The sequence below is a fragment of the Athene noctua genome, chromosome 37 (genome assembly GCF_965140245.1).
Source record: "Athene noctua chromosome 37, bAthNoc1.hap1.1, whole genome shotgun sequence".
Classification (NCBI taxonomy): domain Eukaryota; kingdom Metazoa; phylum Chordata; class Aves; order Strigiformes; family Strigidae; genus Athene; species Athene noctua.
In genome coordinates, this window is record NC_134073.1 from 225,004 (window position 1) to 245,647 (window position 20,644).

Sequence of the window (20,644 nt, forward strand, 5' to 3'; positions counted from 1 at the left end):
TTGCTGAGTTTCGGGCTCATTTTGGAGGATTTCAGCTTATTTTCATGTCGTTTTGGGGCATTTTGGTCTCATTTTCTGTTCTTTCGAGCCCGTTTTGGGGCATTTTGGGCTCATCAGCTTAAGTTTTGGGGCCGTTTATTCCCGTTTTGGGCCATTTCGCGGCGTTTGGGGCTCATTTTGGGGGATTTTAGTCTCATTTTGGGCTTCTTTTGACTGACTTTGGGGCATTTCGACATCATTTGAAGAGCCCGGGGCGCGTTTGGGCTCATTTTCGCTCTTCTGAAATTAATTTTCGCGAGTTTTGATGTGGTTTGGCCTCATTTTGAGGCGTTTTACTCTTGATTTTGGTCCAGGTTTGGGCGATTCGGGGCGATTCGGGGCTCGCTTTGGCATTCTGGTCTCATTTTTGGGGGCGTTTCGTTGCGTTTTGGGGCGGATTCGGGGCTCTCAGGCAAAGTACCCCCAAAGGAAGACGGCGACGGCCATCAGGATCAGAGCGTTGACGTCCACCACGCGCTTCCACACGGGCTCCTTGGAGGGCGGGGCCTGGATCTCAGCCCCACCCCCTTCCCTAGATGTCCCCTCCCCATCAAGCTCCACCCCCTGACCAACAGGCCCCGCCTCCTGACCAACAGCCTCCACATCTGGGAAAAAAAAAAATGGTGGAAGGGTCAACTCTACGCTCTTCCCCCAACGCCGCCGTCGCCCCTTTGGACACCCAAGTCGCCCTCCTTGAGTTTCTGGGGGTCTGTGTTGAATTTTTGGGGTCCCCCCGATCTTTGTGGACCCCCCCCCTTGAAACACGGGGGTCCCCTTACCCTGGAGTTGGACCCCGCCATCTTCATCCTTGGGCGGTTGTTGGTCAAGGTCAACGCGGGGCTCCCGACTGTGGCGGAGGCTGAAGACCAACCGGTGGAGCTGCGACAAATGGGATGTTGGGGGCGGGGCCTCTAAAATATTTGGGGGTCCCCAAGTCGTCGTGTCCCCCCCCCGCCCCAAAAAAAAAAGCTTCGACTCACGTGTCGGCGGGGGATAGGGGGGTAGCAGAAGGAAACGGCGACGACGATGAGGCCGGTGGCGAGGAAGAGGAGGACGGCGAAGTGGAGGTAATGGAGGCCGCAAACGAAGGGGGGGCAACGCCCCGGGGTCTCGCAGGTCCCCGCCCCCAAAATAAATTCGGGGACCAATCGGGCCAGGCCTAAGGCCAACCCCCCCAGCAAGCCCCAAAACGCCCCCTGGGGAGGGGAGAGGGTTGAGGGGGGAGGAGTTAACCCCCCCCCTGCGGATTTTGATTTGGGGTGGGGGTGTGTGGAAAAAAGGGGGTGTGGCCCCCCCCCCCCCTTTTAATCAACTCACAGGCTCGTTAACGCGGGGGACGAAGACGGCGAGGAAAAAAACGGCGGCTACCGGGGGGGCCAAATAACTAGCCACGGCTTGGATGTAGTCGAAGAGTTGCCCCCCCCGCGCCGCCTCCACCACCGGCAGCCAGGCCAGGCTCAGCCCCACCATCGCCAGCACCCACAGCCTGCGCGGGGAAAAATGGGGGGGGGGGGGGGTCGGGGGGGGCAGGGGGGGCCCCCCCGAACTCTCCGGGGGTCCCTCGCTAAACGCCGAGGTCGCCTCTAGCCACTGGGGCCCAGTTAAACCAGTTGGTTTGGGGGCCCCCCCCCCCCCGTAACTACCACCGCTGAGTGGTGCTTTGGGTGGGTTGACCTGATGGCCTGAATTTGGGGGGGGCCCTTTGACACCCCCCCCCCCCCCCCCCCCCCAAAAATTCTTGGGTCTCACTTGACCCCCCCCCCCAAACTGCCACCCCCATTTTGACCCCCCCAAACTCCTGCCCCCCCTTTAACCCCCCCCAAAAATTCTTGTGTCCCCCAAACTCCCACCCCCGCCCCCCCCCCCAAAAAAATTCTTGTGTACCCCCTCGCCCCCCCCAAAAAAAAAATCCCACCCCCCTTTTGACCCCCCCAAAATACTAACCCCCCCCTTTACCCCCCCAAAATTCTTGGGTCCCCCTCACCCCCCCAAAACTCCCCCCCCTCCCCCAAAACTCCCACCCGCGCCCCCCAAAAATTCTTGGGTCCCCCCCCAAAACTCCCACCCCCCTTTTGACCCCCCCAAACTCCTGCCCCCCCCTTTAACCCCCCCCAAAAATTCTTGTCTCCCCCTCACCCCCCCGAATCCCCCCTCCCCTTTGCCCCCCCACTTTTTGCCCCCCCCCCCCCTTAACTCCCCCGTCCCCCCAAACACCCACACGTGTCCCACCCCCCCTTTTATTTTCGGGGTGCCCCCCCCTCATTTCCATATTGCCCCTCCCTCATTTCCATATTGCCCCTCCCTCATTTCCACGTTGCCCCTCCCTCATTTCCATATTGCCCCTCCCTCATTTCCACATTGCCCCTCCCTCATTTCCACATTGCCCCTCCCTCATTTCCACATTGCCCCTCCCTCATTTCCATATTGCCCCTCCCTCATTTCCATATTGCCCCTCCCTCATTTCCACATTGCCCCTCCCTCATTTCCATATTGCCCCTCCCTCATTTCCACATTGCCCCTCCCTCATTTCCACATTGCCCCTCCCTCATTTCCATATTGCCCCTCCCTCATTTCCATATTGCCCCCCCCTCATTTCCATATTGCCCCTCCCTCATTTCCACGTTGCCCCTCCCTCATTTCCATATTGCCCCTCCCTCATTTCCATATTGCCCCTCCCTCATTTCCATATTGCCCCTCCCTCATTTCCATATTGCCCTCCCTCATTTCCATATTGCCCCTCCCTCATTTCCATATTGCCCTCCCTCATTTCCATATTGCCCCTCCCTCATTTCCACATTGCCCCTCCCTCATTTCCACATTGCCCCGCCCTCATTTCCATATTGCCCCTCCCTCATTTCCATATTGCCCCTCCCTCATTTCCACGTTGCCCCTCCCTCATTTCCATATTGCCCCTCCCTCATTTCCACATTGCCCCTCCCTCATTTCCATATTGCCCCTCCCTCATTTCCATATTGCCCCTCCCTCATTTCCACGTTGCCCCTCCCTCATTTCCACATTGCCCCTCCCTCATTTCCATATTGCCCCTCCCTCATTTCCATATTGCCCCTCCCTCATTTCCACATTGCCCCTCCCTCATTTCCATATTGCCCCTCCCTCATTTCCACGTTGCCCCTCCCTCATTTCCATATTGCCCCTCCCTCATTTCCATATTGCCCCTCCCTCATTTCCACGTTGCCCCTCCCTCATTTCCATATTGCCCCTCCCTCATTTCCACATTGCCCCTCCCTCATTTCCATATTGCCCCTCCCTCATTTCCATATTGCCCCTCCCTCATTTCCACATTGCCCCTCCCTCATTTCCATATTGCCCCTCCCTCATTTCCATATTGCCCCTCCCTCATTTCCACATTGCCCCTCCCTCATTTCCATATTGCCCCTCCCTCATTTCCATATTGCCCCTCCCTCATTTCCACGTTGCCCCTCCCTCATTTCCACATTGCCCCTCCCTCATTTCCATATTGCCCCTCCCTCATTTCCACATTGCCCCTCCCTCATTTCCATATTGCCCCTCCCTCATTTCCATATTGCCCCTCCCTCATTTCCACATTGCCCCTCCCTCATTTCCATATTGCCCCTCCCTCATTTCCATATTGCCCCTCCCTCATTTCCACATTGCCCCTCCCTCATTTCCATATTGCCCCTCCCTCATTTCCACGTTGCCCCTCCCTCATTTCCATATTGCCCCTCCCTCATTTCCACATTGCCCCTCCCTCATTTCCATATTGCCCCTCCCTCATTTCCACGTTGCCCCTCCCTCATTTCCATATTGCCCCTCCCTCATTTCCACGTTGCCCCTCCCTCATTTCCATATTGCCCCTCCCTCATTTCCATATTGCCCCTCCCTCATTTCCATATTGCCCCTCCCTCATTTCCACATTGCCCCTCCCTCATTTCCATATTGCCCCTCCCTCATTTCCACGTTGCCCCTCCCTCATTTCCATATTGCCCCTCCCTCATTTCCATATTGCCCCTCCCTCATTTCCACATTGCCCCTCCCTCATTTCCATATTGCCCCTCCCTCATTTCCATATTGCCCCTCCCTCATTTCCACGTTGCCCTCCCTCATTTCCACATTGCCCCTCCCTCATTTCCATATTGCCCCTCCCTCATTTCCATATTGCCCCTCCCTCATTTCCACGTTGCCCCTCCCTCATTTCCATATTGCCCCGCCCTCATTTCCATATTGCCCCTCCCTCATTTCCATATTGCCCCTCCCTCATTTCCATATTGCCCCTCCCTCATTTCCACATTGCCCCTCCCTCATTTCCATATTGCCCTCCCTCATTTCCATATTGCCCCTCCCTCATTTCCACGTTGCCCCTCCCTCATTTCCATATTGCCCCTCCCTCATTTCCACGTTGCCCCTCCCTCATTTCCATATTGCCCCTCCCTCATTTCCACGTTGCCCCTCCCTCATTTCCATATTGCCCCTCCCTCATTTCCACATTGCCCCTCCCTCATTTCCATATTGCCCCTCCCTCATTTCCATATTGCCCCTCCCTCATTTCCACGTTGCCCCTCCCTCATTTCCATATTGCCCCTCCCTCATTTCCACGTTGCCCCTCCCTCATTTCCATATTGCCCCTCCCTCATTTCCACGTTGCCCTCCCTCATTTCCACATTGCCCCTCCCTCATTTCCATATTGCCCCTCCCTCATTTCCATATTGCCCCTCCCTCATTTCCATATTGCCCCGCCCTCATTTCCATATTGCCCCTCCCTCATTTCCACGTTGCCCTCCCTCATTTCCACATTGCCCCTCCCTCATTTCCATATTGCCCCTCCCTCATTTCCATATTGCCCCTCCCTCATTTCCACATTGCCCCTCCCTCATTTCCATATTGCCCCTCCCTCATTTCCATATTGCCCCGCCCTCATTTCCACATTGCCCCTCCCTCATTTCCACATTGCCCCTCCCTCATTTCCATATTGCCCCTCCCTCATTTCCACATTGCCCCTCCCTCATTTCCACATTGCCCCTCCCTCATTTCCATATTGCCCCTCCCTCATTTCCACATTGCCCCTCCCTCATTTCCACATTGCCCCTCCCTCATTTCCATATTGCCCCTCCCTCATTTCCACATTGCCCCTCCCTCATTTCCACGTTGCCCTCCCTCATTTCCATATTGCCCCTCCCTCATTTCCACGTTGCCCCTCCCTCATTTCCATATTGCCCCTCCCTCATTTCCATATTGCCCCTCCCTCATTTCCATATTGCCCCTCCCTCATTTCCATATTGCCCCTCCCTCATTTCCACATTGCCCCTCCCTCATTTCCATATTGCCCCTCCCTCATTTCCATATTGCCCTCCCTCATTTCCACATTGCCCCTCCCTCATTTCCACGTTGCCCTCCCTCATTTCCATATTGCCCCTCCCTCATTTCCACGTTGCCCCTCCCTCATTTCCATATTGCCCCTCCCTCATTTCCATATTGCCCCTCCCTCATTTCCACATTGCCCCTCCCTCATTTCCACATTGCCCCTCCCTCATTTCCACATTGCCCCTCCCTCATTTCCATATTGCCCCTCCCTCATTTCCATATTGCCCCTCCCTCATTTCCACATTGCCCCTCCCTCATTTCCACATTGCCCCTCCCTCATTTCCACGTTGCCCCTCCCTCATTTCCACATTGCCCCTCCCTCATTTCCATATTGCCCTCCCTCATTTCCATATTGCCCCTCCCTCATTTCCATATTGCCCCTCCCTCATTTCCATATTGCCCCTCCCTCATTTCCACGTTGCCCTCCCTCATTTCCACATTGCCCCTCCCTCATTTCCACGTTGCCCCTCCCTCATTTCCACATTGCCCCTCCCTCATTTCCACATTGCCCCTCCCTCATTTCCATATTGCCCCGCCCTCATTTCCATATTGCCCCCGCCCCCACCTGCCGGCTACCAGGAGGTGCCGGGGGCCAGCGCGGGGCCGCAGGCGCCGATACACGTCGAGGGTGAAGAGGGCCCCGGCGCTGGCGAAGATGGAGGCCAGCGAGGACATGAGCGCGGCTAGCACCACGGCCAGCATTAGCCCACGGAGCCCTGCGGGCCACCGGGGGGGGCGAGGCGGTGGTCAGACCCCCCCTCAGCACCCCCAGCACCCCCAGCGTGGGCTAATGGCCCCCCCCCCCCCGCTAGAACGGCTTGGTAGCCACCCAAGGGATGGACTAGCCGCTCTTCCCCCGCCCCGGCTCTGGTGGGGTGGGGGGAGAGGGTGTTGGTAGCCCGCTAAGAGCCCCTGGTAGCCCACCTGCGTGTGGTAGTTGTAATAGTGCCCGCAAGTAGCCGCTAAAAAGGCCACAGTAGCCCCAACAGGCCTACTAGCCACCCAGTAGCCACTAATAATGGGCTAGTAGCCCCCAATAGCCCTACTAGCCACCCAGTAGCCACTAATAATGGGCTAGTAGCCCCCAATAGCCCTACTAGCCACCTAGTAGCCACTAATAATGGGCTAGTAGCCCCCAATAGCCCTACTAGCCACCTAGTAGCCACTAATAATGGGCTAGTAGCCCCCAATAGCCCTACTAGCCACCCAGTAGCCACTAATAATGGGCTAGTAGCCCCCAATAGCCCTACTAGCCACCCAGTAGCCACTAATAATGGGCTAGTAGCCCCCAATAGCCCTACTAGCCACCTAGTAGCCACTAATAATGGGCTAGTAGCCCCCAATAGCCCTACTAGCCACCCAGTAGCCACTAATAATGGGCTAGTAGCCCCCAACAGGCCTACTAGCCCCCCAGTAGCCAGTTATAATGGGCTACTAGCCACTAAGCATGCCCTGGTAGCCCAGTAGCCACTAATAATGGGCTAGTGGCCCCCAATAGTGCCTTAGTAGCCACTCAAAATGCCCCAGTAGCCCCCAATAGCCCTACTAGCCCCCCAGTAGCCACTTATAATGGGCTAGTAGCCCCCAATAACCCCCAAGTAGCCACTAATAGTGCCCAGTAGCCTCTTGATAGCTCTAATGGCCCCTAATAACCCTGATGTCAGTAGCCATGAGGCGTGTCAGTAGCCATGAGGTGTGTCAGTAGCCATGAGGGCGTGTCAGTAGCCATGAGGCGTGTCATAGCCATGGGGGCGTGTCAGTAGCCAGGGGGCGTGTCAGTAGCCATGAGGGCGTGTCAGTAGCCATGAAGGCGTGTCTGTAGCCATGAGGGCGTGTCTGTAGCCATGGGGGCGTGTCAGTAGCCAGGGGGCGTGTCAGTAGCCATGAAGGCGTGTCAGTAGCCATGGGGGCGTGTCAGTAGCCATGAGGGCGTGTCAGTAGCCAGGGGGCGTGTCAGTAGCCATGGGGGCGTGTCAGTAGCCATGAGGCGTGTCAGTAGCCAGGGGGCGTGTCAGTAGCCAGGGGGCGTGTCAGTAGCCATGGGGGCGTGTCAGTAGCCATGAGGGCGTGTCAGTAGCCATGGGGCGTGTCGGTAGCCATGAGGCGTGTCAGTAGCCAGGGGGCGTGTCGGTAGCCATGGGGGCGTGTCAGTAGCCATGAGGCGTGTCAGTAGCCATGGGGGCGTGTCAGTAGCCATGGGGGCGTGTCAGTAGCCATGAGGGCGTGTCAGTAGCCATGAGGCGTGTCAGTAGCCATGAAGGTGTGTCAGTAGCCATGAGGGCGTGTCAGTAGCCATGAAGGTGTGTCAGTAGCCATGAAGGCGTGTCAGTAGCCATGGGGGCGTGTCAGTAGCCAGGGGGCGTGTCAGTAGCCATGAGGCGTGTCAGTAGCCAGGGGGCGTGTCAGTAGCCATGAGGCGTGTCAGTAGCCATGAGGGCGTGTCAGTAGCCATGAAGGCGTGTCAGTAGCCATGAAGGCGTGTCTGTAGCCATGAGGGCGTGTCAGTAGCCAGGGGGCGTGTCAGTAGCCATGAGGCGTGTCAGTAGCCAGGGGGCGTGTCAGTAGCCATGAAGGCGTGTCAGTAGCCATGGGGGCGTGTCAGTAGCCATGAGGGTGTGTCAGTAGCCATGAGGCGTGTCAGTAGCCATGAGGGCGTGTCAGTAGCCATGAGGCGTGTCAGTAGCCATGAGGGCGTGTCAGTAGCCATGAGGGCGTGTCAGTAGCCATGAGGCGTGTCAGTAGCCATGAAGGTGTGTCAGTAGCCATGAGGTGTGTCAGTAGCCAGGGGGCGTGTCAGTAGCCATGAAGGCGTGTCAGTAGCCATGAGGCGTGTCAGTAGCCATGAAGGTGTGTCAGTAGCCATGAGGTGTGTCAGTAGCCAGGGGGCGTGTCAGTAGCCATGAAGGTGTGTCAGTAGCCAGGGGGCGTGTCGGTAGCCCGGGGCGAGTCCGTACCGCGCGGCAGCAGCGCCAGCACGAGGCGGGGGTAGGCCAGGTTGGAGCAGCCGGCGGCGACCCCGCAGGCCCGGCGGCACCCGCGCGGCCCCGCGCAGCCAACGAGCTCTGGCGGCACAGAGCGGCCCCGCGCGGGGCATTGTGGGATACCGGCGGGACAGGGCGGGGGATTGTGGGATAGAGGAGGGTCGGGGGGGGGGATTGTGGGATATGGGGGGGGTCCGGGGGGGGGATTGGCAGATAGAGGAGGGTCGAGGAGGGGGGGGTAGGGGGAATTATGGGATATAGGGGGTCGTTAAGGGGAATTATGGGATATGGGGGGGCATTAGGGGGGATTATGGGATATTGGGGGTCGGTAGGGGGAATTGTGGGATATGGGGGGGGTCTGGGGGGGCATTAGGGGGGAATTATGGGATATGGGGGGTCATTAGGGGGGAATGTGGGATATGGGGGGGCATTGGGGGGCATTATGGGATATAGGGGGTGCTGGGGGGGGGATTGTGGGATATGGGGGGTGTCTGGGGGGGTTAAGGGGGAATTATGGGATATGGGGGGGCATTAGGGGGGATTATGGGATATTGGGGGTCGGTAGGGGGAATTGTCAGATATGGGGGGGGTCTGGGGGGTCATTAGGGGGGAATTATGGGATATGGGGGGGCATTGGGGGGCATTATGGGATATAGGGGGTGCTGGGGGGGGATTGTGGGATATGGGGGGTGTCTGGGGGGGGTTAAGGGGGAATTATGGGATATGGGGGGTCATTAGGGGGGAATTATGGGATATGGGGGGGCATTGGGGGGCATTATGGGATATAGGGGGTGCTGGGGGGGGATTGTGGGATATAGGGGGTGCTGGGGGGGGGTTAAGGGGGAATTATGGGATATGGGGGGCATTAGGGGGCATTGTGGGATAAGGGGGGGTCTGGGGGGGCATTAGGGGGGATTATGGGATATAGGGGGTGCTGGGGGGGGGATTGTGGGATAGAGGAGGGTCTGGGGGGGTTAAAAGGGAATGATGGGATATGGGGGGTTTGTTGCAGGGGATTGTGGGATCTGGGGGGTCATTAGGGGGAATTATGGGATGCGGGTGGTCCTTGGGGGGGATTATGGGATAGAGGAGGGTCTGGGGGGGGATTTGGGGGGATTATGGGATGTTGGGGGGGGGTGGGGGGTGACCTGGGGGTTATCGGGCTGGATTATGGGGCGTAGAGGGTCACTGATGGGGAAGAGAGCATGGCGGCCATCTTGGGCGGCCATTTTGGCCGACGCCGTTGAGCGTCCATTTTGGAGTAGCGGCCATGTCGGATAAACCGCAGAGGGCCGGGGCAGCCCAGGGTGGTCATGGGAAGGCGGCGGAGGGGTTAAATTCCGGGTCAAGATGGGGCTTATTGGAGAAGCCAACGTGGCGGCCATTTTGGTTGGGCGGCCATCTTGGGTTGGCCAAGGGAGGTCAAGGGACACCGGGGTTGGCCGTGGGGGTAATTACGGCTCAGGATAGTTCTGCCTGGGGAAGAGGATGCGGCGGCCATCTTGAGCGGGGTGGGGAGGGGCGTGGGGCGGGGCGGGGCGGAGCTGACCGGGGAAGAGGACGCGGGCGGCCATGCCGGGCAGCACCATGAGGAACATGGGCAGCACTTTGAGGTAGCCGCAGACGACGCAGCCGGCGCGGACGTGGGTCAGGGAGCGGCCGGCCAAGCACCGTTGCACGATCACCTGAGGGGGGGGGGGGGGGGCGAGGAGAAGAAAAAACACACCCCACCCCCCCGCCATTTGCTCCCAGTACCCTCCCAGTGCCTCCCAGTGCCTCTGATCCCCACCTAGTGCCTCTCAGCCCCCTCCCAGTGTCTCCCAGTTCCTCCCGGCACCTCGCAATCTCTTCCCAGCCCCTCCCAGTGCCCCCCAATCCCCTTCCAGTGCCCCCTAATTCTCTTTAAGTACCCTCAATCCCTTCCCAGTGCCTCCCAGTTACACCCCAGTGACCGCCAGGGTCTTTCCAGTCCCTTCCCAGTGCCCTCCAGCACTTCCCAATCGCCTCCCAGCACCTCCCAGTTCCCTCTAGGTGACTCTCATCACCACCCAGTCCCCTCCCAGTGCCCCCAGTCGTTTCCCAGGGCCTCCCAATCCCCTCCAGTGCCCCTAATCCCCACCTAGTGCCTCCCAGTCCCCCCCCAGTGTCTCCCAGTCCCCTCCCAGTTCCCATTAATCCTTTCCCAGTGCCTCCCAGCCCCCTCCCAGTGCCCCCTAATCTCTTCCCAGTGCCCCTAATCCCCACCTAGTGCCTCCAGCCCCCTCCCAGTGTCTCCCAGTTCCTCCCGGCACCTCGCAATCTCTTCCCAGCCCCTTCCAGTGCCCCCCAATCCCCTTCCAGTGCCCCCTAATTCTCTTTAAGTACCCTCAATCCCTTCCCAGTGCTTCCCAGTTACACCCCAGTGACCGCCAGGGTCTTTCCAGTCCCTTCCCAGTGCCCTCCAGCACTTCCCAGTTCCCTCTAGGTGACTCCCATCACCACCCAGTCCCCTCCCAGTGCCCCCAGTCGTTTCCCAGGGCCTCCCAATCCCCTCCAGTGCCCCTAATCCCCACCTAGTGCCTCCCAGTCCCCCCCAGTGTCTCCCAGTCCCCTCCCAGTTCCCATTAATCCTTTCCCAGTGCCTCCCAGCCCCCTCCCAGTGCCCCCTAATCTCTTCCCAGTGCCCCTAATCCCCACCTAGTGCCTCTCAGCCCCCTCCCAGTGTCTCCCAGTTCCTCCCGGCACCTCGCAATCTCTTCCCAGCCCCTCCCAGTGCCCCCCAATCCCCTTCCAGTGCCCCCTAATTCTCTTTAAGTACCCTCAATCCCTTCCCAGTGCTTCCCAGTTACACCCCAGTGACCGCCAGGGTCTTTCCAGTCCCTTCCCAGTGCCCTCCAGCACTTCCCAGTTCCCTCTAGGTGACTCCCATCACCACCCAGTCCCCTCCCAGTGCCCCCAGTCGTTTCCCAGGGCCTCCCAATCCCCTCCAGTGCCCCTAATCCCCACCTAGTGCCTCCCAGTCCCCCCCCAGTGTCTCCCAGTCCCCTCCCAGTTCCCATTAATCCTTTCCCAGTGCCTCCCAGCCCCCTCCCAGTGCCCCCTAATCTCTTCCCAGTGCCCCTAATCCCCACCTAGTGCCTCTCAGCCCCCTCCCAGTGTCTCCCAGTTCCTCCTGGCACCTCGCAATCTCTTCCCAGCCCCTCCCAGTGCCCCCCAATCCCCTTCCAGTGCCCCCTAATTCCCTCCAAGTGCCCCTCAATCCCTTCTCAGCGCCCCCCAGTCCCCTCCCAGCGCCTCCCAGTCCCCTCCCAGTTCCTCCCAGCACCTCGCAATCCCTTCCCAGCGCCTCCCAGTGCCCCCAGATCCCCTCCCGGTGCCTCCCAGTGCCCTCCAATCCCCTCCCAAGCGCCTTCCCAGCGCCTCCCAGTCCTACCTGGTCAGTGCACCAGTACCAGGCAGAGATGATGCCCAGTCCCAGTAGGAGGCCGGGCCAGGGCAGGTCGCCCGTACTGGGATGTCGCAGGAGGTGGAAGGCGTCGGGGCGGGGCCGCCCGCAGGGACCCGTCACGTTGGGGGGCAGGGCCAGGGGGTAACGCTCCACCAGCCCCTCGTACCCCCCCACGGCACCCAGCGCTGGGAGGGACCAGTATAAACCAGTAAGGACCAGTGTGGGGTGGGGGGGGGCACAGCGTGACTCCTGTTGCCACCTCCCAGTGGCTCCCAGTGGCTCCCAGTACAGCCTAGTGCCTCCTCGCACGGCTCTCCCACAAGGTCCGGTGTCAACCAGTATAGACCAGTATAGCGTTAGTGTTGCCCTCCACTGCCTCCCAGATCTCCCAGTCCCTACCAGTCCTTCCCCAGTGCTCCCCAGTTCCCGCCCAGTGCTCCCCAGTCCTTTCCTAGTCTCCTCCCAGTCCCTCCCCGTCCCTCCCAGTGTTCCCCAGTCCTCTCTCCGTCTCTCCCAGTGTCTCCCAGTCCCCTCCCAGTCCTCTCTCAGTGCTCCCAGTGTCTCCCAGTCCCCTCAATCCTCTCCCAGTTCCTCCGAGTCCCTTCCCAGCCCACTCCCAGTGCCTCCCAGTCCTTTACAGTGCTCCCCTATCCCCTTCCAGCACTTCCCCAGTCTCTCCCAGTGCTCCCCAGTCCCCTCCCAGTACTCCCCAGTCCCCTCCCAGTGCTCCCAGTCCCACCATAGCCGGCCAGGATAGAGGCCCCCACAATGATGATCAGGGTCTGCACCAGGTCCGCGTACATCAGCGCTGCCAGCCCCCCTGCAGGCCACGCCCCCGTTTCAAACCACGCCCCCCCTTAGGACCACACCCTCCAAAAGACCACGCCCTTTTCCCCCCAAGCCCCGCCCACAGGCTTTACCCACACCACACCCCCCACCCCGGGTGCTGCCAGGTCCCAGCAAACACCCCCTCAGCCACGCCTCCCCCGCCCCAAACCACGCCCACCCCCTCAGACACGCCCACTCCCGCCCCAGGACACGCCCATGCCTTAGGCCACACCCCCTCTCCTTATCCCCACCCCCTCCTCACTTGAGTGGCAGCAGCTCCTACCAACCGCCCCTTAGGCCCCACCCCACCAGGCCCCGCCCCCTCGCCGGCCACGCCCCAAAAGGCCACGCCCCCTCCCCTCCAGCCACATCCCTCCCCATAGCCACGCCCCCTCCCAATCTAACCACGCCCCCTCCAGCCACGCCCCTATAACCACGCTTCTCCCCTATAACCACACCCTCTCCGTGTAACCACGCCCCCTCCCTTAGAACAACACCCCTCCCACATAACCACGCCCCTCCCCTATGACCACGCCCCTCCCCTATGACCACGCCCCCTCCCTGTAGCCACGCCCCCTCTGGAACCACCAAGCCCCCACCCCAGGCCTCTTGGCCCCCTTTTCCCCCGCCCCCTTCCCTGCGGCCCCACCCCCTATGGCCCCGCCCCGTGGCCACGCCCCCCGTGGCCACGCCCCCCGTGGCCCCGCCCCCACCCGTGACGGTGTAGAGGGCCGTGACCGCCAGCAGGGCCCCCACGGAGGCGTAGAGGTCCCAGCCCAGCGCCTCCTGGATGAAGATGGCGCCCGAGTACATGTCCACCTGCGGGGGAGGGGCTGCAGCCGTAGGGACCCCCCAGAATCCATAGGGACCCCCCAGACTCTATAGGGACCCCCCAGATTCTATAGGGACCCCCCAGAATCCATAGGGACCCCCCAGAATCCATAGGGACCCCCCAGATTCTATAGGGACCCCCCAGATCCTATAGGGACCCCCCAGACCCTATAGGGACCCCCAGAATCCATAGGGACCCCCAGACTCTATAGGGACCCCCCAGATTCTATAGGGACCCCCCAGAATCCATAGGGACCCCCAGATTCTATAGGGACCCCCAGACCCTATAGGGACCCCCCAGATTCTATAGGGACCCCCCAGAATCCATAGGGACCCCCCAGATTCTATAGGGACCCCCCAGATCCTATAGGGACCCCCCAGACCCTATAGGGACCCCCAGAATCCATAGGGACCCCCCAGATTCTATAGGGACCCCCAGATTCTATAGGGACCCCCAGACCCCATAGGGACCCCCCCCAAATTCTATAGGGACCCCCCAAAGACTCCATAGGGACCCCCCCAAACCCCATAGGGACCCCCTAGATTCTATAGGGACCCCCCCAGACCCTATAGGGACTCCCGGACCCCATAGGGACCCCCAGATCCTATAGGGACCCCCCCGAGACTCCATAGGGACCCCCCCAGACCCTATAAGTACCCGCAGACCCCATTGGGACCCCCCGCAAATTCTATAGGTGCCCCCCAGACCCTATAGGGACTCCCGGAACCCATAGGGACCCCCCAGATTCTATAGGAACCCCCCCAAGACTCCATAGGGACCCCCCCAGACTCTATAGGGACCCCCCAGACCCCATAGGGACCCCCCCAAGAATCCATAGGGACCCCCAGATTCTATAGGGACCCCCAAAACTCCATAGGGACCCCCCCAGATTCTATAGGGACCCCCAAAACTCCATAGGGACCCCCCCAGATTCTATAGGGACCCCCCAGATCCTATAGGGACCCCCAAGACTCCATAGGGACCCCCCAGACTCTATAGGGACCCCCCCAGAATCTATAGGGACCCCCCCAGATCCCATAGGGACCCCCAAAACTCCATAGGGACCCCCCAGACCCTATAGGGACCCCCCCAAGAATCCATAGGGACCCCCAGATTCTATAGGGACCCCCAAAACTCCATAGGGACCCCCCCCAGACTCTATAGGGACCCCCCCAGATCCCATAGGGACCCCTCCCCAGCCCCTATAGATCCCGTTTACCCCCCCCTTTACCCCCCCCTCCCCTATGGACGCCATAGTTGCCCCCACCGAGATCTTGGTGGCCACGTAGAGGCCGAGGGAGAGCAGCGCCAGGTACAGGCGGATCCGGCCCCCCCCGAAGCGCCTCTCCAGGTACTGAGGCATCGTCGACACCTTATTTTTTTTTTGGGGGGGGGGTTTGAGGGTTTGGGGGGGTCCCGGGGGGGTGGGAGGGGCACCCAGATTTGGGGGAGGGGCACCCAGAAATGAGGGAGGGGCACCCACCCCCCCCCTCCCCCGGGGGGATTCAAGGGGATACACACACACGCACGCACTCCCCCCCCCCGGACCGTCCAATGTCCCCGCCCATAACGCCCCGAAACCACGCCCCCCTTGTGACCACGCCCCCATAATCCCCGCCCACAAAAGACCCCGCCCCGTTGGCCACGCCCGTCCCCACCCAAGACACCACACCCCCACACCCCCCCCCCCCCCTTTCAGGGGTTCCCCTTTCCCCACTTGATGCCCCTCCCACGCCCCGCCCTCCTCTGGCCACGCCCCCAGGTCCACGCCCAACCAGGCCACGCCCACATGGAACCACGCCCACCCCACCCCCCTCAGGCCACGCCCACAGCTCACCCCCGCCCGCAGGTAAATGGGGACGAAAACCCAACCCAGGAGCAGGACGATGAACATCCCCTGGGGGGGGCAGAGGGGGCGGGGTCAGAGGGGGCGGGGTCAGAGGGGGCGGGGTCAGAGGGGCTATGGGGGGGCTATGGGGGATATGGGGGGGCTATGGGGGGCTATAGGGGGTCTATAGGGGTTATGGGGGGGAATGGGGGGGGCTATGGGGGGGCTATAGGGGCTATGGGGGGGCTATAGGGGATATGGGGGATATGGGGGGGCTATAGGGGGTCTATAGGGGATATGGGGGGAATGAGGGGGCTATGGGGGGCTATAGGGGGTCTATAGGGGATATGGGGGGGAATGGGGGGGCTATAGGGGCTATGGGGGGTCTATAGGGGATATGGGGGGAATGGGGGGGCTATGGGGGGCTATAGGGGGTCTATAGGGGCTATGGGGGGGCTATGGGGGGGCTATGGGGGCTATAGGGGGTCTATAGGGGCTATGGGGGGGCTATAGGGGATATGGGGGGGCTATGGGGGGGAATGGGGGGGCTATAGGGGCTATGGGGGGCTATGGGGGGTCTATAGGGGCTATGGAGGGGCTATGGGGGGGCTGTAGGGGATATGGGGGGAATGGGGGGTCTATAGGGATATGGGGGGAATGTGGGGCTATGGGGGATATGGGGGGGTTATGGTGGGTCTATAGGGGTTGGGGGGGCTATGGGGGGGCTATAGCACATCTATGGGGGTTATGGGGGGAATGGGGGGCTATGGGGGGCTATAGGGGGTTATGGGGGGCTATAGGGGCGCTATAGGGGGCTACAGGTGCTCCCGGGGGGGTCCAGGGAGTCTATAGGGATTATGGGTCTATCGGGGGCTATGGGAGGTTATGGGGGGTCTATAGGGATTGGGGGGGGGCTATAGGGGGTTATGGGGGCAATAGGGTGCCTATAGGGGTCTATGAGGGGTTCGGGGGGGGTTATGGGGAGCTATAAGGATTGGGGGGGGGGGCTATGGGGAGCTTTAGGGCCCATAGGGGTGTAGGGGGGCTCTGGGGGCTCCCTGGGGGGGTCTCGGGGGCTATAGGGGGGCTATAGGGGGCTATAGGGAGGCTATAGGGGGGCTATAGGGAGGCTATAGGGGGGCTATAGGGGGGCTATAGGGGCCATAGGGGACTCACGCTCCACTCGAAGCCCCCCACGGCGATGCCTCCGGCCGCCCCGTCCCCGCCAGCCCCACGAAGTGCCCCGACCCGATGTTGCTGGCGAAGAGCGACGCCCCCACCTGCCCCATAGGGGACGGAGGGGACCCATAGGGGACCCATAGGGACCCATAGGGGCAGAGGGACCCATAGGGACCCATAGGGACCCATAGGGGCAGAGGGACCCATAGGGACCCATAGGGACCCATAGGGACCCATAGGGGCAGAGGGACCCATAGGGACCCATAGGGACCCATAGGGACCCATAGGGCAGAGGGACCATAGGGGACCCATAGGGACCCATAGGGACCCATAGGGGCAGAGGGACCCATAGGGACCCATAGGGGACCCATAGGGGCAAAGGGACCCATAGGGACCCATAGGGACCCATAGGGGCAGAGGGACCCATAGGGACCCATAGGGGACCCATAGGGGCAAAGGGACCCATAGGGACCCATAGGGGACCCATAGGGGCAAAGGGACCCATAGGGACCCATAGGGACCCATAGGGGCAGAGGGACCCATAGGGACCCATAGGGACCCATAGGGGCAGAGGGGACCCATAGGGACCCATAGGGGCAGAGGGACCCATAGGGGACCCATAGGGACCCATAGGGACCCATAGGGGACCCATAGGGGCAGAGGGACCCATAGGGACCCATAGGGACCCATAGGGGCAGAGGGACCCAGAGGGACCCATAGGGACCCATAGGGGCAGAGGGACCCATAGGGGACCCATAGGGACCCATAGGGGCAGAGGGACCCATAGGGACCCATAGGGGACCCATAGGGGACCCCAAGATGTCCCCCCGTGAACCCGTGACCCCGTGACCCCTGACCCCGTCACTCACCGGCCCCAGCTCATGCTCCTCCCCGCCAGGAAGAAGCCGCTGATGGTCCCGCGGTTCCCCCGGCGCAGGGACTGGGGAGGACCAGTGCTCCCAGTATGGGCTCCCAGTATGGGCTCCCAGTACGGGCTCCCAGTATGGGCTCCCAGTATGGGCTCCCAGTACGGGCTCCCAGTATGGGCTCCCAGTATGGGCTCCCAGTACGGGCTCCCAGTACGGGCTCCCAGTATGGGCTCCCAGTATGGGCTCCCAGTACGGGCTCCCAGTATGGGCTCCCAGTACGGGCTCCCAGTATGGGCTCCCAGTACGGGCTCCCAGTACGGGCTCCCAGTATGGGCTCCCAGTACGGGCTCCCAGTATGGGCTCCAGTACGGGCTCCAGTACGGGCTCCCAGTATGGGCTCCCAGTACGGGCTCCCAGTATGGGCTCCCAGTACGGGCTCCCAGTGCTCCTGGGATTAGTTCCAGTGCTCCCAGTGCTCCCAGTATGGGGCAACAAGGCCCCCACTGTGGTCATCAGGCCACCAGTGCTCCAGTATGGGGCTGCCCAGTGCTCCCAGTATGGGCCACCAGTACTCCCAGTATAGGGTTATCAGGGCTTCCAGTACAGGGCCCCCAGTGCTCCCAGTTCTCCCAGTACAGAGTCCCTACTGCTCTCAGTATGGGCCACCCAGTGCTCCCAGTATGCGGACACCAGTGCTCCCAGTATGGGGCCTCCCAGTGCTCCCAGTTCTCCCAGTACAGAGTCCCTACTGCTCCCAGTATGGGCCACCCAGTGCTCCCAGTACAGGGCCAACCAGTTCTCCCAGTATGGGGCCACCAGTACTCCCAGTTCTCCCAGTATGGGGCCGCCCAGTGCTCCCAGTATGGGCCACCCAGTGCTCCCAGTACAGGGCCAACCAGTTCTCCCAGTATGGGGCCACCAGTACTCCCAGTTCTCCCAGTATGGGGCCGCCCAGTGCTCCCAGTTCTCCCAGTACAGAGTCCCTACTGCTCCCAGTATGGGGCCAACCAGTTCTCCCAGTATGGGGCCGCCCAGTGCTCCCAGTCTGACCCCCTCGTGCTCCCAGTCACTCATTAACCCTCGTGTCCCAGCCCGGGGCATTGTGGGTAATGATTAACCCCGCCCCCTCCCCCGGGGGGGTCAAGGGGTCAAAAAAACAACCTGGGAGGGGGGGAGGGGGCCAGTTGGGGGGGGGCGGGGGGGGGCAGGGGGGGGTAGTTGGGGGTCCCAAGGGGGTAATTAAGGGTCCGGGGGGTTAATTAGGGGTTGGGGGGGCAATTAGGGTCCTGGGGGGCAATTATGGGTCTGGGGGGGGCACGTAGAGATTTGGGGGGGCAGTGATGGGTCCGGGGGGGCAATTACGGGGTCCAAGGGGGGGTTAATTAGGGATTGGGGGGGGTTAATTAGAGGTTGGGGGGGCAATTAGGGATTGGGGGGGCAATTAGGGTCCAAGGGGGTTAATTAGGGATCGGGGGGGGCAATTAGGGATTGGGGGGGGCAATTAGGGGTCCTGGGGGGCAATAATGGGTCTGGGGGGGGCACGTAGAGATTTGGGGGGCAGTTATGGGTCCGGGGGGGCAATTAGGGGTCCAAAGGGGGTTAATTAGGATCGGGGAGGGGCAATTAGGGGTGGGGGGCAATTAGGGTCCTGGGGGGCAATTATGAGTCTGGGGGGGCACGTAGAGATTTGGGGGGGGCAGTGATGGGTCCTGGGGGGCAATTAGGGGTCCAAGGGGGGTTAATTAGGGATCGGGGGGGGGCAATTAGGGGGTGGGGGGGCAATTAGGAGTCCAAGGGGGGTAGTTACAGGTCTGGGGGGTCATTTACGGGTCGGGGGGGGCAATTAGGGGTCCGGGAGGGGCAACTATGGGTCCGGTGGGGTCAGTTATGAGTCTGGGGGGGCAATTATGGGTTGGGGGGGCACTTAGTGGTGCAAGGGGGTTAATTAGAGATCGGGGGGGCAATTAAGGGTCCTGGAGGGTTAATTAGGGATCGGGGGGGCAATTATGAGTCCGGGGGGGCAGTTATGGGTCCGGGGGGGGCATTTAGGGGTCTCAGGGGGATTATTAAGGGTCGGGGGGGCAATTAGAGGCTGGGGGGCAATTAGGGATCGGGGGGGGGCAGTTAGGGGTCCCAGGGAGGTTAATTAGAGATCGGGGGGGGGGGGGGGGCAATTAGGGATCCTGGGGGGTTAATTAGTGGTCGAGGGGGCAATTAGGGTTTGGGGGGGGCAATTAGGGGTCCACGGGGGGTTAATTAGGGATGGGGGGGGCAAATATGGGTTGGGGGGGCACTTAGGGGTCTGGGGGGGGGCAATTATGGGTCCGGGGGGGGGCAAATAGGGGGTGGGGGGGGTCAGTTATGAGTCTGGGGGGGGGCAATTAGGGGTCCTGGGGGGTTAATTAGGGGGTGGGGGGGTAATTAGGTGTTGGGGGGGCAATTAGGGGTCCTGGGGGGGCAATTAGGGGGTGGGGGGGGTAATTTTTTTGGGGGGGGGTGTCAGTCTTACCCAGAGCCCCACGGCCATCACCAGCAGGAAATACCCCCCGATCACCCCCAGGTCCGCGGGGGTCGCCCCCCGGCTCTGCTCCATCCGCCCCCCCGAAAAAAAAAAAAAAATTAAAAAGAAAAAAAAATCAAAAAAATTAAAAAAAAAAAAAATTAAAAAGTTAAAAGAATAAAATGAAAAAAAAATAAAAAAATCAAAAAATTAAAAAGAAACAATAATTAAAAAATTAAAAGAATAAAATGAAAAAAAATTAAAAATATTTAAAGAATAAAATGAAAAAAATTTAAAAATAAATCAAAAAAATTAACAAGAAAAAAAATTTTTTAAAAATTAAAAGAATAAAATGAAAAAAAAATTTAAAAATATTAAAAGAATAAAATAAAAAAAAAATTAAAAATATTAAAAGAATAAAATGAAAAAAAATTTTAAAAAAATTAAAAAGAAAAAAAGATTTTAAAAAAATAAAAGACTAAAAAAAAAATTTAAAGTATTAAAAGAATAAAATGAAAAAAAATTAAAAAAAAATAAAAAAAATTAAAAAAATTAAGACTAAAATAAAAAAAATAAAAATATTAAAAGAATAAAACGAAAAAAAAATGTAAAAAAATTCGAAAAAATTAAAAAGAAAAATAAATTTTTAAAAAAATTAAGAAGAAAAAAAAAAATTAAAATAATAAAATGAAAAAAAATTAAAAATATTTAAAGAATAAAACGAAAAAAAAATTGAAAAAAAAATTGAAAAATTAAAAAGAAAAAGTTTTTTTAAAAATATTAAAAGAATAAAATGAAAAAAAAATGAAAAAAAAATTAAA

At 59.3% G+C, this 20,644-nt stretch overlaps 1 protein-coding gene across 2 annotated transcripts; it reads right to left on the minus strand.

Annotated features, from left to right (window-relative positions):
• Positions 1 to 447: 447 nt before the first annotated feature.
• LOC141972946 (sodium/glucose cotransporter 2-like) lies at positions 448 to 14,819 on the minus strand. Of its 2 annotated transcripts, none has more exons than XM_074931013.1 (11): positions 14,715 to 14,819; positions 13,329 to 13,434; positions 12,527 to 12,607; positions 11,773 to 11,972; positions 9,910 to 10,045; positions 8,334 to 8,441; positions 5,945 to 6,095; positions 1,357 to 1,525; positions 1,020 to 1,235; positions 832 to 918; positions 448 to 552 (listed from the first exon to the last, which is right to left on the minus strand). In XM_074931013.1, exons 1-11 carry the CDS (start codon positions 14,808 to 14,810, stop codon positions 448 to 450), a joined length of 1,455 nt encoding a protein of 484 aa, XP_074787114.1. In that variant the 5' UTR covers positions 14,811 to 14,819. The 2 variants fall into 2 exon arrangements, with proteins under 2 accessions (XP_074787114.1, XP_074787113.1); XM_074931012.1 differs by having other exon boundaries at positions 448 to 644; positions 819 to 918.
• Between the last annotated feature and the right edge of the window lie 5,825 nt (positions 14,820 to 20,644).